This window comes from Mytilus galloprovincialis, chromosome 2 (assembly GCF_965363235.1).
Source record: "Mytilus galloprovincialis chromosome 2, xbMytGall1.hap1.1, whole genome shotgun sequence".
NCBI lineage: Eukaryota > Metazoa > Mollusca > Bivalvia > Mytilida > Mytilidae > Mytilus > Mytilus galloprovincialis.
In genome coordinates this window covers 38664227-38678314 of record NC_134839.1, presented here as the reverse complement: position 1 = coordinate 38678314, position 14088 = coordinate 38664227, and the positions used below count along the sequence as shown (strand labels likewise).

Below are 14088 nucleotides of genomic sequence, written 5' to 3'. Positions count from 1 at the left end.
TTGGTTTGGAATATATACCAAAAAGAAATGTCACCATTGAGGAGTGTATGGTACCTTTCAAAGGGAGAACATTACTGAAACGATACATACCAAGTAAACCACATAAATGGGGCGTAAAGATTTGGATGCTGGCAGAATCTGCCAACAGCTACATACAATATATAGATGTGTATCCAGGCAGAACTGTCGAACAGAGGGCAGTCTGGGTTCTTCAGTAGTAAAGAATTGTTTAGAAGGTGAAAATATTGCTGGTCAGGAGTATCATGTTTATACCGATAATTGTTTAACTTCGCCTAACCATTATTTAGAGTTGTGGGAGAATTTTGACACAGCTTCATGTGGTACAATCATTAACAGTAGGGCAGGTCTGCCAAAAGATATCATGTGCTATGACATAGTTAATAATACCCAGTCTTCATGCTTAACAACAAGTCCTACGGCCCTGGTTTGTTAATTTCTTCTCTATAAGCCTAAAACTAAAATTTTCCAAAAAATAAGCTTCAGGCTTGTGAACTCAAAAGTTTATTGTGAATGCTGAATACCTACATGTATTGCTCTCATGCCATAACACAATCTGCATATTCATTTACTTTTACTTTTCATTCACAGTTTTCTTCAAATGGTCTAGCATGCATGGGATGCAGATATACTTCCTATGTTCCAAGAGAATTGAACGTGTTTTCAGAAAGAGAGATAATAGCTGCATTATGGACAGATTTGGTTGTATCTAGATCAACGGAGAAGATGTTTTATCATCTCTATAGTGATGATGATGAAAATGGAGATAGAACACTGATTGATTCAGTGTTGAATAAAGTTTCTTCTAATGTCAATTATTACGCTCGAACAAGTGACTTTTCAGCATCTTGTGTGTATATTGCTACATGGGAAAATGCAAGGCTATATGGGGATTTTGTAAGTACATGTACATTGTAGTAAGATTTGGCCAAATAAAAAATGATGTGTGTTTCCTATTACCCTTTTTTCAAGCTAAAAAAAAGCCTACCTTAATTTTTTTTTGTCATTTATTGATAAACACTGTTAAGTCAGAATGTTCCTCCCATAGACTCAATGTTAAAAAAAAGGTAAAATAAAAAAAAATCCCACCCTACCTACCCTTTTTTTTTTCAAAGATGTAATCATGGTAATAGGAAATTTACACACATATCATGCATATTTTGTTTGGCCTATTATATACAATTGACTTTAAATGAGATTGATATAATGATTTATGAAGCACAAAGATATGATATTCATTGAGGCCAATAACCAAGGATGAATATCGTATACATCTCTTTGGTTGATATATCATTATACATATAAATTGATAATGCTGATATTAAAAGTATTATATTTTGTTTACCCTTCTTCAATTTTGTAGTATGTATTCAAGATATTTAATTGCTCCTTGCTTTTCAAAATCCAATGCAATCTTTAACTGCTTTTACAGTTCCTAATTTTGATAGCAGTATTTTCATTAAAATTACCTAAAAAATGAGCACTAAAAAAAGAAATAGATAGAAAAAGGTGAATTTGCATGAAGTCATAAACCTACCTTGTAGACAAGAGGGACCTGATGGGGGAGGGGGTGGGGTGTCATCACGATTCACGAGTTGATTTTTTTGTCAATCACGATTCACAGAAAATAAATTTCCATGATCACGGATCACGAAAATATAAAAAAAATAAAAAATCTGTAGAAAAACGGATCATGATAGCGAAAATGGGCCGATCACAAAGAAAGAAAATAACCCATCAGGCCCCTCAGAAATGGTAGACTTTGCCTGAAACAACTATTTAGGTTCATGTTAGACTTAGCTGTTCCAAATCTTATATCACCATGATTACCCTCTTTTTCTCATGGTGTCAATATAATGTTTCATAAAGCAATATGCTTTAAACCATAAGAAGAAAAGAGATTTTTTATGCCCCACCAACGATAGTAGAGAAGCATTATGTTTTCTGGTCTGCGTCCGTTCGTTCGTCCATCCGTCTGTCCCTCTTCAGGTTAAAGTTTTTGGTCAAGGTAGTTTATGATGAAGTTGAAGTCCAATCAACTTCAAACTTAGTACACATGTTCCCTGTGATATGATCTTTCTAATTTTAGAGTTTTTTCCCCCAATTTCACGGTCCACTGAACATAAAAATGATAGTGCGAGTCGAGCATTCATGTACTGGGGACACATTCTTGTTTAGTCATATTATTACATTAAGTACTAAGTCCTGTTGTAGATTATGGAAATTATCTTATACCAAGTTAAAGTGATAAATGATACCTTTTTGCATGAACACCCTCAGAATGCTTCTAACACCTATTGCCAGTCAGGGGAAATACTTGTTTAAGTGAAGTTTCATATACTAGTACATTAATTTATTCTCTTTTTCTCTTTTCAGAAAACTGTAACATTTCAATTTATTTTGGCAACAAATGGTGAAAAGACCTATGCTTACTCCTTGTTTAAGGATGTCACTATCCTGTCTCCACCTGGTGGCAGACAATGTGCTATAGGATATTCTGGATTAGGTGGACACAAATCAAGTATATACTCCTTCACAGAAAGTGCCTTTCACGTTAGTGAATTTAGAGGAAACACATTTGATGGTGGGTATATAGTGACATTTTTAAATATTAATTTAATGCCATTACAACAGGTAAACTGTCACATTCAACACTTGTATTTAAAAACACACAAATAACTTATATTAAATAATTATGCATACCTTTATTAAAGATTATTCTGGAATATCTGAACAAATTCATCTATATCAATGCAAAGAGTTAGAATTTTAAAATTGTGTTACAAGCTACAATGTATAGGGCAATTAACTTTTTTTTCAACTGTAAAATGATTGTTTACTGGAAACATATATATAAAATTCTATTGCAGGTGCAAATGGTGTATATTTTATGTCACTTAATGCAAATGGTCCATCAGTACAAAACCCAGCTTCTCAGTGTGTGAGGTGGTATCGTAAGAATGTTGATTCAGTTAGATGGAGCTTGATAATTAGGAGACGGTGGTTATCTAATGTTTGTCCTTGCAATCAGAGAATGATGGTTTTTGATGGAAGATTTATTTTTTTTTCATATCAAAATAATGCGGTGTGCTTTGCCAACTACAGATTTGGTATCAGTCGTGTAAGTACACATTTATATCTGCTTTAATGTGCTTCAGTGAATCCATGTGGATGAAGACATTAATATGTTTGCCTGTGATGTTGGAATTGGATAGCATACACCTGATGTTTAAATGCAGTAAATGTCTCTTTCATTCCCTATCATCTTTATCCATGCTAAACACATTAACATGTTATAGCCTTTATTGACCCTCACAACATTTCTTTGACTAAAATGGACCTTGGAAGTGATTTGACTAATATATGAATTTATGAAGATTTACTTTTTAGACAGACCTGGCCAAAAGGGCCGAGTGAGCTTTTCTCATCACTTGGCGTCCGTCGTCCGTCGTCGTCGTCGTTAACTTTTTACATTTTGAACTTCTTCTAGAGAACCACTGAATGGAATGAAACCAAAAATTGCATGAATGTTCCTTATGAGGTGCTAACCAAGTGTTGTTACTTTGTAGCCGATCCATCATCCAAGATGGCCGCCAGCGGAGGACTTCGTTTAACATAGGACCTTATGGGAAATGCATACAAATGACTTTTTTTTAGAGAACCACTGAATGGAATGAAACCAAACATGGCATGAATGTTCCTTATGAGGTGCTGACCAAGTGTTGTTACTTTGTAGCCGATCCATCATCCAAAATGGCCATCAGCAGGGGACTTAGTTTAACATGGGACTCTATTGGAAATGCATACAAATGACTTCTTTTAGAGAGCCACTGAATGGAATGAAACCAAACATGGCACGAATGTTCCTTATGACGTGCTGACCAAGTGTTGTTACTTTGTAGTTGATCCATCATCCAAGATGACCGCCAGCAGGGGACTGAGTTTAACATAGGACCCTACGGGAAATTCATATGAATGACTTTTTTTAGAGAACAACTGAATGGAATGAAACCAAACATGGCATGAATGTTCCTTGTGAGGTGCTGACCAAGTGTTGTTACTTTGTAGCCGATCCATCATCCAAGATGGCCACCAGCAGGGGACTTAGTTTAACATAGAACCATATGGGAAATATATACAAATGTCTTCTTTTAGAGAACTACTGAATTGAATGAAACCAAACATGGCATGAATGTTCCTTATGAGGTGCTGACCAAGTGTTGTTACTTTGTAGCCGATCCATCATCCAAGATGGCAGCCAGCGGGGGGACTTAGTTGAACATAGGACCCTATGGGCAATACATACAAATGTCTTCTTTTAGAGAACCACTGAATGGAATGAAACCAAACATAGCATGAATGTTCCTAATGAGATACTGACCAAGTGTTGTTACTTTGTCGCTATTTCAACGTCCAAGATGGCCGCCAATTGGGGACTTAGTTTAACATAGGACCCTATTGGAAATACATACAAGTTTCTTCTTTTAGTGAACCACCGAATGGAATGAGACCAAACATAGCATGAATGTTCCTAATGAGATGCTGACCAAGTGATGTTACTTTGTTGTCATTGCAACATCCAAGATGGCCGCCAGAGGGGGGACTTAGTTTAACATAGGACCCTATGGAAAATGCATACAAAAGTCTTCTTCCAAAGAACCACTGAATTGAATGAAATCAAACATAGCATGAATGTTCCTTTCATTATGAGGTGCTGGCCAAGTGTTGTTACTTTTAGCCAAATTTTATAAGATTTCAAAAACCCAAGTAGAATCAGGTGAGCGATACAGGCTCTTGAGAGCCTCTAGTTTAGATTACAAATTAAAGAATAAAATTGCATGTTTAAAGAATACCCTGACATGTGTTACACCTCCCAGATATCATTATTAAACAATTCATTAATTTAAATAACTTCAGGATTGATAACAATTACAAAAATGTATATTACCAGAATGATGTAACATATGTTTTATTACTGTTTGTACATGCTCCCTTTCTTCTTTGTGTACCTTTTTATACATGCATTTATTTTGAAAATCCATGAAATTGATACCCACGAATAACATTACCCGCACAGTATAAATTGATAAGTATAAACATAAAACACAATCAATCTACATGAGAGCTAGGCCTTGTTCATATTTGTATAAGAAAAAAACATTTGTATAACATTTATAAGAACACAGACATGCCTAACAAAAGTGATAATTTATAAATAACAAACTTTGTGTAACTTTTCAGATTTGTTGCTATCACCAGTTCTATGGGTTCCTGCTTAGGAATAGTCCAGATGCTGGTACTATGGTTACAGGAAATCCTTTTACTGATATTGTTACATACCAACAAGATAATGTCATCCCTAAAGAAAATTGTTGTGAAAAATCAAATAATTGTCATCTGTACTACAGAGTAAGACCAGTGGGATTTTGTTACAGACGGTCACCATTTGGTGTATGTAAGTACATGTATTCTGCTGATTTATAGGTCTAGATGAGTGTAACATATTATAAACCAACTTATTTTCGTGACCTTCCTTAGAAGAATAACAATGCAAATATAAATCATGAATATGTTAGCATTGATCTGTCGTAATTTAACTACATCAAGAAAATTTGAAATCATCAATTTTAATCACCACAAAGTGGACTTGCATCTAGGGGAGATTCTCTTGCGCCATTTTGATTGCCTCTTTGTGACTTTGAGATGAAGAACAGCAATAAAATCACTGTTCTTTTTCTTTGTGTGTGCTTATTGCTGTACATCTACTGATTGTGTGTCATGAATGGATATCCCATATCCTTTGAAAGAACAAAACGCAAATTAAATTATCCGCAAAAATATGTTGGTTTACAGTTACAAATGTTTACTCTGTTTTGCTGTAAAGATTTGCTTCTTTAAATGTTTGCTTTTTCATATTGATTTCTCATATACAATTTTATAAGTACCACTATTTAAAACTTGAAAAATTTATGAGCGATGGTTTATCAAGCTTAATGATGGAAATATTTGTCCTGAGAATAAGTAGCTGACGTTGTCGATCAGCAATCACTGTATGAAATAGGATATGCTTATTATACATAATGGAGTCTAAAATAATGTAAAATAATTTGCATAGAGGACTTGGTTTTGAATATATGCATGCATGTATTGGTTCTATAATTTCCTTCACGTTATGATTAAAAGAAACTCGTTCCATATGACTTCAATTGGTAAATTTTGTATATATTTTCAGTCTTTACCTTTGGGGATCCTCATGTTGACACATTGGATGGATTTCAATACACATTTAATGGCTGGGGTGAATACACAATGATGAAAATTACAAATGAAAATGTAACCTTTGAAGTTCAAGCTAGAACAGACTTAGCTACTTCAAAGAATGGAACCGAACTAAAGAAAATAAATGCAACTATATTTAGTGGCTTTGCTGCAAAAGAAGATGGAAATGCAACTATGCAAGTAGAACTAGCCAGTGATTTGGAAAGTAAGTTATAAACCCTGGTTATGTTTAAAAACAACCAAATGAAATTATTGTTTTTTGTTTGTTTTAGTAACCTGAACTATTTAAAAATTGCTACCATAATTTCTCTTAGAAGTATTTTTGAAATTTTGAAAAAAGCACAGTTTTACTTGTGTCAAAAGTAAAAGAATTTTTATCATTTTGAAGTAATTATGTAAAATAGATGTTGCATTCTATTTGGAAATAAAAGATAATTCCAAAATGCCCTAGCTAATCAAAATTCAGGAATAATATGAGACTTCTAAGAAATTGAATTGTATATGAAATATTATATGCTCTATAATTCAGATTTATGTTGTTATGGCCTGTCTTTTATAATATTTGAAAACTTTCTTTGTTACAGCAATGGTAGTTTATGGTAACGGAAATGACTACACAATACGGTTTAATACTGAAGATGACTTTACTGCTTATCTACCTAACATCGTGTTGAGACGTCAAAATCATACACTTGCTGTTGCTTTCAACGAATCAGGTGATTCTAACAATATTTTTAATATATTTATCGTGTTGATCTGAATTTCATAGCAATGCATGTTTTCAGGTATCATACCAATACTGCATTTGGAAAAAAGGCCCCTTAAATTAAGTTGACTTTAAGGTTTTTACAGCTCAGATCATTGTCGAAAAATTATCATCCTTGTTAAGGAAGAGTACTTGTACAATGCATGAATGATAATGTAAGACAGTTTTACATATGTTTACTTTGGATATCTGTAATTTTACATATATCTCTTGGAAAGAATAATTTAATGAAATAAAGAAGTAAATATCTTTGACACATGGTTGATAAACCTTGGTTGAATCTACCAAATTGTCTACGGTTAATACCATTTTTGACAAATATTTTTACATACATAAAATGGTGAAAAAAACATTAAATATTGATTTATATTTCTTTATTTTTATATATATAATCCTTTACATTTGCAGGGATTCAGTTAAACTTTCAGGTAAAAACTCGGCAGTTGACTTTGTCAGCATCAGTTCCTGAGGATTTTAAAGGCCAAGTTCAAGGTCTTATGGGAAACTTTGATGGCGACAAAACCAATGAATTTATATTACCAAATGGAAATGTACTTCCACCTAGTGATGTTGATTCTGAAAGAAAAATCTATAACAATTTTGGTCAGCTGTGTAAGTATTAAAATCTCATGTTAAGTGATGTTTGTTTAAAAAAAAAATTATGACATAAAAAAATCTTTTATTAAAAATGTAATAGTGATATTTTTTTTTTATCTTTTGAGACTTTTTAAAAATCTTTTCTTTTGAGACTTTTTTAAAATCTTTTCTTTTGAGACTTTTTTAAAATCTTTTCTTTTGAAATTTCTTTACTTTTAATAAGAGTTTTAAGTGCATTATACTTTACAATTCAATGGCTCAACTACATAATTTTTAGCACCCTTTAACAAATACTAGGGATCTGTTTTAATTATGATATTACAATTTTTGTATTATAGGGGAGACAACTGCAGCCAAAACAATATTTGATTATACTGATGGAAAATCCTGGGTTGATTACAGTCACCAAGATTTTGTTCCATTGTTTATTGATGAGTTTGATAATAATACCCTCCAGTCAGCTTATAGCGTCTGTGGTGGCAGTACTGACCAATATAAAGCTTGTATCTTTGATTACTTAGCAACTGGTGATCAATCATTTGCTGATGATACTCAATCAACAAATGTGGAAGCTGAGTCTGAAACTGCACAATTGCGTAAGTTTTGTTTTTATTTCTACACTTTAAAGACAGTATTACAAATTTTGGAGGTGTAAGCTTTCAATGTAAAATTGTTGAATGTCTTAATTTTTTTTGGAGTTGAAGGACAGCAATAAGAACCCTATTCATGAGAATTGAGTTAAGTGATTTTGTTTAATATTCAAAAACATTATATCCCCTCTTTCTACAATTATTGAAAGTGACCGAATCTGGTTATTCAGATACTTTTGAATAAATCAAATTAGCACAGTTTACGTCTTCTAATATTAGAATAAGATATCCTTAAGTGGAAAGATATTTTCAGAGTTTTGATCAATTTGAGTCTTTCAAGTTACATTTAACCTTTTCTTGCTGTTTTTTTCTGTAACTGTTCCTAAACATCCTTGAATATCAAATACTCAACTTTTTGAGTTCCTGTTGATGATGCATGTCTACAATTTGGTCACATGGTGATGAAATTTACATAACAGATTCAGCTAACTAGTACTGTATCTCGGAACTGTCGTTTTATGATTGATTGATTATTGGTTGTTTAATGTCCAGTGTCATATCATATATTATGAGTTTTAGAAATGATGATGAATTTTGATTTAACAACCTAGACTACTCACAAGGGTCTTGTCCCGTCTGTAATTTAATAATAAACTCCTTTTGAAAACATTGGGGTTAGTATTCCTCAATCTTTGTTTTCTGTATACTAGTTATGTATAGACTGTTTGTCTTGATTTAAGTTATCTTTTCTCTTTTGATGAAACTGTTATATAATTCAATAAATTCATTATCTTCCAGAAAATGAGGCACCAGAAATAGAGGGAGAACCCTCTATCAAAGTTGTAGTAAATCAAACTATAAGTTTCAACTTCCAAGGTCAGGATGATAAACCAGGTTTCAGATACAGTATAATAGATCAGCCAAGTGGAGGCACTTTTGCATCTAATGATTCTACGGGAAATTTGACATTAACATGGACACCTGCAAATCTATATACAGAAAAAATCAGGTAACTTTTGCATAGGTATTTTGTTTTTAAAAAGTTCTAGGGTTGAGGAGTGAAACAATGAGAATTTCTGCGTTTGATATAGCATGTAGTTAATTGGTATTCATTATATATTTTCTATTTTATTTTGTAATGATATTATGTAAATTGAGGAATATTAATTTTCTTTCAGACTTTGATTAAATTGTGTATAAAATGTGTAATTATTTTACATTATCTACACAGGGTAACTACTGTGGACAGTGATGGTGTAACAGCAGATGCTATAGAGGTGATCATTATGGCGTGTAGTGGATGTACAGGTGACCACGGAACATGTGACTATGACAATCTGAGAAATGAATCCAATCCAAACTATGTCATTGCCTCATGTAACTGTACAACTGGTTGGTCTGGTAAGGACATATTTTTTTTTATTACAAATATAGTTGTGATTTGATTTAAGATTGCATCTGCCAGATAACCAAATCTGGAATTCAGCTGTGGGAAGTATACAATGTTCTGTTATATAGAATTCAGCTGTGGGAAATATACAATGTTCTGTTATATAGATTTCAGCTGTGGGAAGTATATAATGTTCTGTTATATAGAATTTAAAAGTATTGGAATCTAAATCAAAACAGGTTTCAAAAAAACATTTTGCAATTTTATTTTTATTTTCCTATAATCTTGTAGTTACATCAAGTGTTGTATCAACTCAGTCAAATGTGCGATGTTTAAAATTGTTAAATTTAACAATTGTGAAATAATCTGCCTAAAATCACATAGAAAGGACACCAGTTTTGGAACCTTTCTTCCTCAAAACTTCCTTTTCTTGTTTTATTTGTCCAATATTGCATCATTGTTTTCCTGAAAATTTTTCAAATATAAAACTGTTAGAAAACCAGCATGAAAAGCAGCTGAGTGACTGACCACTGTGTAAGTGTGAACCTGAGGTTGAGAGAGAAAAACATTTGTATTTGTTTTTGCTTTGTATGAAATACCAGTAAGATTGACAAGTCATATGTAGATGGAGGACATAAACAATAAATAAATACAAACCTTAATTCATAACTTCTCTTTTTTAGGTGATGACTGTGAAATTGATACAGATGCTTGTGCTGATAATCCATGTGCTTTAGGGCGTAATTGTTTAGATTTATTACCAGCTGATGAAGTATCACTTGGTCGTGGTTACAACTGTTCTAATTGTCCACTAGGCTATAGTATTACAGCCAATGAAAAATGTGAAGGTAAACAAAGAGATCAATTAAGAATTAAGAATTATTCTAATTGCAATGAGGGCATAAATAAAGAATCCTTTTCATTATAATTCTAAACAGTAAAGGTTAAGCCTGAATATTTTAATATTTAAGAATTGAATGCTTCTTTTTGTAAATTCATTGGCATGTAAAAGCATTGACCAAAGTACATTCTTAAAATGTGCACACAGTCAACGCTTTTTACAATTCTATGAAATTACTAAAAGAAGCATTCAATACTTATACATAATTATATCTTTTCGCTATGATCATGAAAACACTATTACTATCAAGTTTTTTCTTTTATTTACTTGTGCACTTTATTGTAGAAGCACGTATCAACATGAATATTAAAATTCATTTTGAAATGAAGTTGATTAAGGAATAACGCTAGAGTGCAGTTAGCCAATCAGAATAACGTATTATAATCTAATGTAGTTATTAACCCTTGACACACACACACACAAACTCTTATTGAAGGAATTTGGTTCATTGATATTTCAAATGAATTTTCCAAAAATGATAAATCGATCATTCTTTATAATTGATGAACACATGATTTCTTTTTTTTATATTACATCATCGATCCACAATGTTGTTTTCTTCCTGTAATGATTTTCATTACTCTTAGGTATTTTCCTACTTTTTTCTCATAACTCTTATAATATTTTGTGTCAATTGAAGACAAAAAATGTCAACTTTGAAAGTGATGGAGTTTGATAATTGCCATTAAAATGATTCTTTTATTTTCAGATATAAATGAATGTTTAGATGGAACAGATAACTGTCCAGCAAACAGTAGTTGTACAAACACAGATGGAAGCTTTACATGCAACTGTCTTGCAGGGTTCCGAAAAGTGGGTTCTGAATGTCAAGGTTTGTACTAACATAAGTTTTTTTTAGGCTCAATCAAAATAAATGATGTTTAAAACATTTTTATGTTAAAGATTAAAAATAACCTCTGTGACTTTCAAAGCAGATGTTTCAGTCTGTAGTTCATGCAGAATGATGCATTAAGCTCCTATCTATGGAAACTTGACTTTGGCAATTTTTCTTTTTAAAAAATTGATAGTAAAAAATAACAAACGTTATATAGTCCTATTCCAATAAACTACGTAAAAAAGTATTATGGTAAACACATTGACACAATTTGTCTTGACATGAGTATAAATTGATAAAATTTCAATGAATTATATGATATCCTATTTGAATGTTTAGCAATACAGAAATGAGAACTGTTAATAATAAACATTAAAAAATCAACTTGCACAATCAAGTTTAACCTGTAATAAATTCAGATCATATTAATTATATTTTCAGACATTGACGAATGCACCGAAAGGACAAGTGGCTGTGATCAAAATTGTGCTAATAGCGATGGAAGCTTTACATGTAGTTGTGTGTATGGATTTGAGCTGATAGCTGATGGTAAATGTAATCAAAGTAAGTGTAATTTAGAACCTAAGTCACAACTTTAACCATATATAGTAGGAAGGTGTATTGAATGTAGGTAATTGTGTTAGTCTAGTTTCCCATTTTGTTTATTATAATTTGAAAATGAAAATTGTATGTAACTTTTAGCAGATGATTATCAAAAGTTGATTTATCGAAATTATTGTGAAGGTAGCTATATACTATAAGATTTGCGTACATTGTAAGGTAATATATTAACTCTATTGCATCCAAAAATTTTTAATCAAACATGTTAATATATACTTCATTAAGTCATTATCCTGCTCTTCCAAGTCTTGTATTTACTGATTGTTTAATTTTCTATCTTTCTTACAGCAATATTTAATTTCTGTGCACTGCAGAATTTAACCTGTGAATATGGTTGTGATAATACTACAAATCCAGGAACATGGGAGTGCATATGTCAAGAAGGGTTTCTACTTGATAGAGCCATTGGCAATTGTTCTAGTAAGTGTCAATTATATAAAATGTAAGATGTGGTACGATTGCCAATGAGAAAACTATCCACCAGAGACCTAATGACTTAGATATGAGCCACTAGAGGTCATTATACTGTCTTCTGCAATTAATAAGATTCATAACGTTTAGTAAAAATAAATTAATAACAAAATAAACAGCATGACAAAGGGAGAAAATCAATTATCACAGATTATCAACTAATAACAACCACTTAATTACAGATTCCTGACTTGTTTTGTACACTAAAAAAGTTCGATTTGCAAAAGCCACAATTAGAAAAGCAGGATAAAATTTCTGCTTTTTGATTGTAAAACGACAATATGTATATACCATATTGGATATTGATATGTTTTACATACCTTATTCGGAAAGAACAACATACGCTGGCATATATATATATAATATATATATATATATATACAACTCGTCTAAACATCAACCCAACAATGTTAGATCTGTAAATTTGCTTTCGCAAATGTTTGGTTCTTCCCTCGCCGGGATTCGAACCCATGCTACTGTGATATCGTGACACCAAATCGCCTGCACTGCAGCCGTCCCGCTAGACCACACGACCACCTGGGCTCTCAGAAAAAGAGCTTTCGGTGGGCATGTGTTACCTTTCCACGTCAGTTTTAATCTAGCGGCGTACTACAGTACATGATATATAAGGCATGAAGATGTTATTGTTACAGATCAGCTAAATTATCTATAGTAAAGGATCCTACAAATTAATGTAAGATACAGTCACAGACAATAATTATATTCATAAGTACGTCTGAGTCAGTGACAACCCTACAACAGATGTATCCATCGGATCGCCATCAATGATGGTGATACATGGCTGTGTACATAATGTATATACAACTCGTCTAAACATCAACCCAACAATGTTAGATCTGTAAATTTGCTTTCGCAAATTTTTGGTTCTTCCCTCGCCGGGATTCGAACCCATGCTACTGTGATATCGTGACACCAAATCGCCTGCACTGCAGCCGTCCCGCTAGACCACACGACCACCTGGGCTCTCAGAAAAAGAGCTTTCGGTGGGCATGTGTTACCTTTCCACGTCAGTTTTAATCTAGCGGCGTACTACAGTACATGATATATAAGGCATGAAGATGTTATTGTTACAGATCAGCTAAATTATCTATAGTAAAGGATCCTACAAATTAATGTAAGATACAGTCACAGAAAATAATTATATTCATAAGTACGTCTGAGTCAGTGACAACCCTACAACAGATGTATCCATCGGATCGCCATCAATGATGGTGATACATGGCTGTGTACATAATGTATATACAACTCGTCTAAACATCAACCCAACAATGTTAGATCTGTAAATTTGCTTTCGCAAATTTTTGGTTCTTCCCTCGCCGGGATTCGAACCCATGCTACTGTGATATCGTGACACCAAATCGCCTGCACTGCAGCCGTCCCGCTAGACCACACGACCACCTGGGCTCTCAGAAAAAGAGCTTTCGGTGGGCATGTGTTACCTTTCCACGTCAGTTTTAATCTAGCGGCGTACTACAGTACATGATATATAAGGCATGAAGATGTTATTGTTACAGATCAGCTAAATTATCTATAGTAAAGGATCCTACAAATTAATGTAAGATACAGTCACAGACAATAATTATATTCATAAGTACGTCT

General features: G+C 32.8%; 1 protein-coding gene across 1 annotated transcript in view; it reads left to right on the top strand.

Moving 5' to 3' along the window:
• Positions 1 to 14088, top strand: part of LOC143062029 (uncharacterized) — a 126463-nt gene that overhangs the window by 60957 nt on the left and 51418 nt on the right. The window contains exons 43-56 of the mRNA XM_076233881.1: positions 610 to 915; positions 2395 to 2602; positions 2889 to 3139; positions 5260 to 5473; positions 6251 to 6502; positions 6882 to 7013; positions 7472 to 7675; positions 7999 to 8256; positions 9049 to 9259; positions 9482 to 9651; positions 10324 to 10488; positions 11251 to 11373; positions 11818 to 11940; positions 12286 to 12417. Of these exons, the coding sequence (XP_076089996.1) occupies positions 610 to 915; positions 2395 to 2602; positions 2889 to 3139; positions 5260 to 5473; positions 6251 to 6502; positions 6882 to 7013; positions 7472 to 7675; positions 7999 to 8256; positions 9049 to 9259; positions 9482 to 9651; positions 10324 to 10488; positions 11251 to 11373; positions 11818 to 11940; positions 12286 to 12417 (2749 nt within the window). The remainder of the gene's footprint in view (positions 1 to 609; positions 916 to 2394; positions 2603 to 2888; positions 3140 to 5259; positions 5474 to 6250; positions 6503 to 6881; positions 7014 to 7471; positions 7676 to 7998; positions 8257 to 9048; positions 9260 to 9481; positions 9652 to 10323; positions 10489 to 11250; positions 11374 to 11817; positions 11941 to 12285; positions 12418 to 14088) is intronic.